The 8466-nt window shown below is 47.6% G+C and overlaps 1 protein-coding gene across 1 annotated transcript in view; it reads left to right on the top strand.

Annotated features, from left to right (window-relative positions):
• The window catches only part of LOC130110190 (arf-GAP with coiled-coil, ANK repeat and PH domain-containing protein 2-like), a 121982-nt gene that overhangs the window by 105114 nt on the left and 8402 nt on the right, over window positions 1-8466 (top strand). The window contains 5 exon segments of the mRNA XM_056277202.1: window positions 1415-1507; window positions 2404-2645; window positions 5430-5539; window positions 6401-6511; window positions 7443-7504. Coding sequence (XP_056133177.1) covers window positions 1415-1507; window positions 2404-2645; window positions 5430-5539; window positions 6401-6511; window positions 7443-7504 — 618 coding nt within the window.

Genomic DNA, 8466 nt, shown 5'->3' with positions numbered 1-8466 from the left:
GGTGTGTGTCCTGGTCGCTGCACTAGCGCCTCCTCTGGTCAGTAGGGGCGCCTGTTCGGGAGGGAGGGGGAACTGGGGGGAATAGCGTGATCCTCCCACGTGCTACACCCCCCTGGTGAAACTCCTCACTGTCAGGTGAAAAGAAGCAGCTGGTGACTCCACATGTATGGGAGGAGGCATGTGGTAGTCTGCAGCCCTCCCCGGATCAGCAGAGGGGGCGGAGCAGAGACCGGGACAGCTCAGAGAGTGGGGTAATTGGCTGGATATAATTGAGGGGGAAAAGGGGGGGGGGCTTTGGGAATCGAAAAGAAAAAATGAGTAGAGAAAATAAATGAAATAAATGTACTGCTACTATTAATAGTAATTATTATGCTATTGTTATATCTGTGTAGCATGGTAGAAACGGGGTTGACAAAGTGCAGAAGAGAAAGAACTCTACTGAAAGGTGGTGCAGTGATGTGGGGGTAGCAGTAATGAAGGGTGGTGCAGTGATGTGGGGGTAGCAGCAGTAATGAAGGGTGGTGCAGTGATGTGGGGGTAGCAGTAATGAAGGGTGGTGCAGTGATGTGGGGGTAGCAGTAATGAAGGGTGGTGCAGTGATGTGGGGGTAGCAGTAATGAAGGGTGGTGCAGTGATGTGGGGGTAGCAGTAATGAAGGGTGGTGCAGTGATGTGGGGGTAGCAGTAATGAAGGGTGGTGCAGTGATGTGGGGGTAGCAGCAGTAATGAAGGGTGGTGCAGTGATGTGGGGGTAGCAGCGATGTGGGGGTAGCAGCAGTAATGAAGGGTGGTGCAGTGATGTGGGGGTAGCAGTAATGAAGGGTGGTGCAGTGATGTGGGGGTAGCAGTAATGAAGGGTGGTGCAGTGATGTGGGGGTAGCAGTAATGAAGGGTGGTGCAGTGATGTGGGGGTAGCAGCAGTAATGAAGGGTGGTGCAGTGATGTGGGGGTAGCAGCGATGTGGGGGTAGCAGCAGTAATGAAGGGTGGTGCAGTGATGTGGGGGTAGCAGTAATGAAGGGTGGTGCAGTGATGTGGGGGTAGCAGTAATGAAGGGTGGTGCAGTGATGTGGGGGTAGCAGTAATGAAGGGTGGTGCAGTGATGTGGGGGTAGCAGCAGTAATGAAGGGTGGTGCAGTGATGAAGGGTGGTGCAGTGATGTGGGGGTAGCAGTAATGAAAGAGAAGAAGAAAAGAGCTCCTGAGCTCTGAATCTCCTGAACATGGAATACTGTCTAAAAATACACAAGAAAGAAAGGAGTTCCTGATATTTAGGACTCTCGCTGTACCACATCCCTGTGTGTGTGTGTGTGTGTGTTTGTGTTAGTGTGTGTGTGTGTGTGTGTGTGTGTGTGTGTGTGTGTGTGTGTGTGTGTGTGTGTGTGTGCGTATAATGACTGTCGCCCTGTGTTTGCAGTCCGGAGTGCAGACAGCGGGATTCAGAACAGCGCTGACGGGAGCAGAGAGATGCTGGTCAACACCCCTTCCTCCAACAGCCTGACAGAGCCAGGTCTCCATCACACACACACACACACACACACCCACACACACACACACACACACGTTTTGAATGTTAAGAGTCTGTCGTGTGGACTAACTAGCAGGAATAAATCACAGGACCGTTTCACTGACGTCCGAACCAAAGTACAGAAATAATGACTGATCCAATGCATTGTGGGTACACAGCCAGATGCCTTCATTGCTTTTTGGATTTTTATTTCCCCCCTTATTCTCCCCAATCTTTTGTTGTTGGATTTTTTGCACACACCCCCCCCCCATTGTACTTGGCCAATCACCCCACTCTTCCGAGCCGTCCCGGTCTCTGCTCCACCCCCTCTGGTGATCCAGGAGGGCTGCAGACTACCACATGCCTCCTCCCATACATGTGGAGTCACCAGCCGCTTCTTTTCACCTGACAGTGAGGAGTTTCACCAGGGGGACGTGGGAAGATCACGCTATTCCCCCCAGTTCCCCCTCCCCCCTGAACAGGCGCCCCGACTGACCAGAGGAGGCGCTAGTGTAGCGACCAGGACACATACCCACATCCGGCTTCCCACCCACAGACACAGCCAATTGTGTCTGTAGGGACGCCCGACCAAGCCGGAGGTAACACGGGGATTCGAACCAGCGATCCGATCCCGGTGTTGGTAGGCAACAGAATAGACCGCCATGCCACCCAGACGCCCCTCCACAATGTACTTTGTTGTGGAATAATGCAGAATATAAGATCAGTGTTGTCATACTTTTCACTTTGGAAATCCAAATCCAATCCCTTCTCTTGCCCTGAACTCCCCAGTCTCATCAAATCCCAGCCTCCCTCTCCATCCCACAATATTCCCAGATTGTGACAAGTGAAGGTGTGCAAAAACCCCTTTGACGCCTCTTCTTCTTCATCTCCTCTTTCAGAAGCTTCAGAAGCTGCGGATGCTCCAGTGATGCCCATGCCCTCCAGCCTGCCCCCCCCATCACCCTGTAAGGAGGTGGTGTTCTACGAGCCGCGGGAGTACAGCGCCGGCCTGCAGCTGTATTGGGCTTCCTGCGCCCGCAGCCTGCCCAACATGGCTGAGGCTCTGGCCCATGGCGCCGAAGTCAACTGGGTCAACACCGAGGATGACAAGAGGACGCCGCTCATCATGGCGGTGCAGGGGGTGAGTGCTGCTGCTTCTGCTGCTTCCCACTCACCCTGCAGAGGGCTGCTGGCTTGTTAGACCCGTACATCTGTGACACGGTTCAGGAGCGCTGCCGATCAGCCTCCGGGAGACAGCTTTCCACATGACACTTATTCAATGACAACCTCAGATGAAAACGGAGGTTTTTAGCTTGGTAGCTGATTTGCCCAGTCGTACTGTGCACCTCCTCAACAGCGTACGTCAGAACCTGATCACCTTCACTTCCTCAAAAACAGACAAGCTTTTGTGATCGCGTCACCACTTCCAAGAGGGTGGGTGAGCAACATTCCAACCAATAGCAGCATCACGTTTTGCACCGTCCAATCAAATTACATCCCTCCCTACATTTAGTCCCACCCAAACTACGTCACATTAGGAAGCGAGGTGCGACCTGAACGCCAGTTCACATGGTCTCTAAAGTTTCAGTCCTTGAGATTTACATGCAGACAGACCGTTTTACCACTGTGTCTGTTGATTTAACGGGTCACGAAGCGTCCGCTCCTGCTCCACGCTGCCGTCTCTACAACTGCAGTCAAAAGTTCATCGGCAGTGACGGTGGAGGGAGGTGTTGAGATGTAAACTTGGGGAACGATGTTCACGAAGTCCGTCACAGAGAGACGGAAACCGATGGTGGTGAAAAGGCTCAGCAGCCCAGTCCTGGAAAACACCCGTTAAGAAGGCCAGAGATGAAACCCAGCCGGGACAACAAGACGTCCTCAGAGTCCGAAAACGTTAGACAGCCTTGTGTCCCCCTTTCCTCTGGTGTCTCTCTGACGCTCTTTCACTCTGCCATGTAGTTTTACATGTAGTAATTACATGTAGTAATTCATGTAGTCTTACATGTAGTAATTACATGTAGTAATTCATGTATTTTTACATGTAGTCTTACATGTAGTAATTACATGTAGTAATTCATGTAGTTTTACATGTAGTTTTACATGTAGTAATTACATGTAGCAATTCATGTAGTTTTACATGTAGTCTTACATGTAGTAATTCATGTAGTTTTACATGTAGTTTTACATGTAGTAATTACATGTAGCAATTCATGTAGTTTTACATGTAGTCTTACATGTAGTAATTCATGTATTTTTACATGTAGTCTTACATGTAGTAATTCATGTAGTCTTACATGTAGTAATTACATGTAGTAATTCATGTATTTTTACATGTAGTCTTACATGTAGTAATTACATGTAGTAATTCATGTATTTTTACATGTAGTAATTACATGTAGTAATTCATGTATTTTTACATGTAGTCTTACATGTAGTAATTCATGTATTTTTACATGTAGTCTTACATGTAGTAATTCATGTAGTCTTACATGTAGTCTTACATGTAGTAATTCATGTATTTTTACATGTAGTCTTACATGTAGTAATTCATGTATTTTTACATGTAGTTTTACATGTAGTCTTACATGTAGTAATTCATGTATTTTTACATGTAGTCTTACATGTAGTAATTCATGTAGTTTTACATGTAGTTTTACATGTAGTCTTACATGTAGCAATTCATGTAGTTTTACATGTAGTAATTCATGTATTTTTACATGTAGTCTTACATGTAGTAATTACATGTAGTAATTCATGTAGTCTTACATGTAGTAATTACATGTAGTAATTCATGTATTTTTACATGTAGTCTTACATGTAGTAATTACATGTAGTAATTCATGTATTTTTACATGTAGTAATTACATGTAATAATTCATGTATTTTTACATGTAGTCTTACATGTAGTAATTCATGTATTTTTACATGTAGTCTTACATGTAGTAATTCATGTAGTCTTACATGTAGTCTTACATGTAGTAATTCATGTATTTTTACATGTAGTCTTACATGTAGTAATTCATGTAGTCTTACATGTAGTCTTACATGTAGTAATTCATGTATTTTTACATGTAGTTTTACATGTAGTCTTACATGTAGTAATTCATGTAGTTTTACATGTAGTTTTACATGTAGTCTTACATGTAGTAATTCATGTAGTTTTACATGTAGTCTTTCATGTAGTCTTACATGGCGGCTGGAGACAACTGTAGAACTGATAATGCAGAGTTGTACTAAAGTACAACACAAACATCCAATGACATTCACTTGCTTTTACTTTTCAAATGCCAAAAGGAAGGAAGTGATTTAGTGCCTGAAGCAATGCCAGATTCACTTATTGGTGGAGTCAATGCCTCGTATTATTTGTGTCTGCTACCTCAAACATAACCGGATAGCAGTTAACACCTGTGCTGTCTGGTCTACAACTTGCTGCGCTTCCCCACAAAGAGGAATGAAAATCCCTCTTTGTGAAAGTGGACTACAGCAGATGATGTGTGCGACTTGGAGAAACGCTTCCCTTTCCACTTTCCCATCCAGGCAGCCTGGTGAGGTGGTTTACCCAGTTAGACTTGCTCTCAGGTGCATCTACACCTGGATTTTTATGCAAATGATCATAGTTATACTCAAAGTGTAAATGGAGCGCGGGGCGAGACTCTGACAACATCGTGTCATCATCATCATCATCATATGGAGTAGGTTGGAAATCCATGAAATAGGTCCTGAGCTTTGTGGACCAAGGACATAACCGTAGAGCTTCACTCCAAGATGGCTTTGTATACAAACAGCTGTTCAGAGATACGAGGTGGCACTTCTGCAGCGTGTAGGTCCAAGTCTGTACTGAATTTGTTTTCATTTGTTTCCTGCACGCAGTCGCTCACGGCGTCCATGTTGTAGTGAGTTGGACTCTGTCACTTCTCTCTTCCAGGGCTCTCTGGTGACCTGTGAGTTCCTGCTGCAGAACGCAGCAAACGTCAACCAGCAGGACGCTCAGGGCCGCGGCCCCCTCCACCACGCCACCATCCTGGGACACACAGGGTCAGCAACTGCCTTACCTCACCGCCATGACCACATCCACCCACACCACACAACCTCGCACCACGAGCTATGAAGTCATGCTGTTAGACATGGTGTTATATTCATATTCAAGAGCACAGCTACACAGACCCCACACCACGTGACCTCCGTGGTCTGAGGTCCTCTATCAGAGATGCTCACCAGTCTTACAGTACAAATCTGCATCGAGTCTCAAGTCTCTGTGAACCACAACAAGTCTGATTCTGTCAGATTCACAGCTGGCTCATTGTGTCCTACTCATAAACCAAAAACAAGGTACACAGGAAGGAGTGTCTTTTAAGCTCCATATTGCTAATTAACATTAAACATTAATCTGGGGAGTCCAGGTGGCATAGTGGTCTATTCCATTGCCTACCAACACAGGGATCGCCTGTTCGAATCCCTGTGTTACCTCCGGCTTGGTCAGACGTCCCTACAGACACAATTGGCCGTGTCTGTGGGTGGGAAGTCAGATGTGGGTATGGGTCCTGGTCGCTGCACTAGCGCCTCCTCTGGTCAGCCGGGGTGCCTGTTCGGGGGGAAGAGGGAACTGGGGGGAATAGCGTGATCCTCCCACGCGCTACGTCCCCCTGGTGAAACTCCTCACTGTCAGGTGAAAAGAAGCGGCTGGTGACTCCACATGTATGGGAGGAGGCATGTGGTAGTCTGCAGCCCTCCCGGATCAGCAGAGGGGGTGGAGCAGAGACCGGGACGGCTCGGGAGAGTGGGCTGATTGACCAAGTACAACTGATGAAAAAAGGGGGAAAATTAAAAACATAAACAATCTGAATTTTATTAAGTTCAAACCTGATGGAGGAATGTACCAACTCATCCTTGTTTCAGACAAGTGTGTTTGTTCCTGAAGAGAGGAGCCAATCAGAACGCAGCAGACATCGAGGAGAAAACGCCTCTCTCCATGGCGGTGGAGGCAGCCAACGCGGACATCGTCACACTGTGAGTTTGTTTTATTCTGAAAGGACAGGTTCACTTTTAACCCAGACCTCATGAAAACGTTGCTGGGCATCAGTTAAACCACCACTGATACTTATACATGTCATGACATATCTTGATATATCATTATATATCATTACATATGATATATCATGATATATCATGATATATCATGATATATCATATGTAATGATATATCATGACATATCATGATATATCATTACATATGATATATCATGATATGTAATGTCAGGATTGAGAAACTGGACCTCAACACAGTCCAATGAGACGACTGTTTGATTTTAAAAATTCGTCTTGTCATCGGGACGCTCTGGGCAAGCGGACACAGAAACCTTTTTAGTGTCCAAGAAACTCAGTTCTCAGAAGGTAGGGGGTTTTTAAATTAACAAGAAAACATTTTTTTAAACATTGTAACATAAAATATGTTAACAAGAAAACAACACGGGCGTCCGGGTGGCGTGGCGGTCTATTCTGTTGCCTACCAACACGAGGATCACCAGTTTGAATCCCTGTGTTACCTCCAGCTTGGTCGGGCATCCCTACAGACACAATTGGCCGTGTCTGGCCAGATGTGGGTATGTGTCCTGGTCGCTGCACTAGCGCCTCCTCTGGTCGGTCGGGGCGCCTGTCCGGGGGCTGGGGAGAATAGTGTGATCCTCCCACGCGCTATGTCCCCCTGGTGAAACTCCTCACTGTCAGGTGAAAAGAAGCGGCTGGTGACTCCACATGTATGGGAGGAGACATGTGGTAGTCTGCAGCCCTCCCCGCATCAGCAGAGGGGGTGCGGCAGAGACCGGGACGGCTCAGAAAGCGGGGTGATTGGCCAAGTACAATTGGGGAGAAAAAAGGGGGGGGAACCCCCCCCCCCAAAAAAAACACAACTTCTAACTTCCTGTTTCTCACCCTCCCGCAGGTTGCGACTGGCCAAGATGAACGAAGAGATGCGGGAGGCCGAGGGGCCGTACAGCCAGTCAGGTCAATATCCCACCAACAACCCCACCGAGATGCAGTACAGGAAGTGCATGCAGGAGTTTATCAGCCTGCAGCTCGACCAGACGTAGCAGCCGAGGGCTTCCCCCAGTAAAAGCAGTTTCCTGGTAGAAAACAGAGCCACGGTTTCGGGGTTAGGGTCAGTTGACTTAGATCCAAAGTGCAGAATCCCACGTTGGCTTAGAGCTGTCACAACCTTTACTCTCAATGAGGTCTCCAAAGAAGGACACTTAGTTTGGTGAGAGATCTTCAGATTTCAGACTGTTGAACAAATTTGACCGTCTCTGTAAGTAAATTGACCCTAACTCTGCCAGGTTTGCCCCTTCGTCCTACAGCAGAAGCTCTTTTTACCCAAAACCCGGTCATGCCAGGCGCTGGGCGTTCCAGTCAGGTGCTAAACCACCGGGTTAAAACAGTCGAACCCACCAACAACCCAAGACTTTTGTTCCAAAACTGCCTCCATTCAAAAGGTGTGACAAGATTAACCGTCACACAACACCACAGCAGCTGCTGTCGACTGGAGAGTGGGAACCTGTGTGACTGACAGCCCGCTGGAAGATCTGAGGCTTTATTATGTGGGGATAACCCACGTAGAGGCCATTAAGTGATGAAAATTATTTAGAAAGTGATATTGAGCGTCTGGGTAGCGTAGCGGTCTATTCCATTGTCTACCAACACGGGGATCGGCGGTTCGAATCCCCGTGTTACCTCCAGCTTGGTCGGGCGTCCCTACAGACACAATTGGCCGTGTCTGTGGGTGGGAAGCCGGATGTGGGTATGTGTCCTGGTCGCTGCACTAGCGCCTCCTCTGGTCGGTCAGGGCATCTGTTCAGGGGGGAGGGGGAACTGGGGGGAATAGCGTGATCCTCCCACGCGCTACGTCCCCCTGGTGAAACTCCTCACCGTCAGGGGAAAAGAAGCGGCTGGTGACTCCACATGTATGGGAG

Source organism: Lampris incognitus, chromosome 3 (assembly GCF_029633865.1).
Source record: "Lampris incognitus isolate fLamInc1 chromosome 3, fLamInc1.hap2, whole genome shotgun sequence".
NCBI lineage: Eukaryota > Metazoa > Chordata > Actinopteri > Lampriformes > Lampridae > Lampris > Lampris incognitus.
The sequence above is the reverse complement of the archived record's forward strand: the minus strand, read 5'-3'. Positions and strand labels throughout refer to the sequence as shown.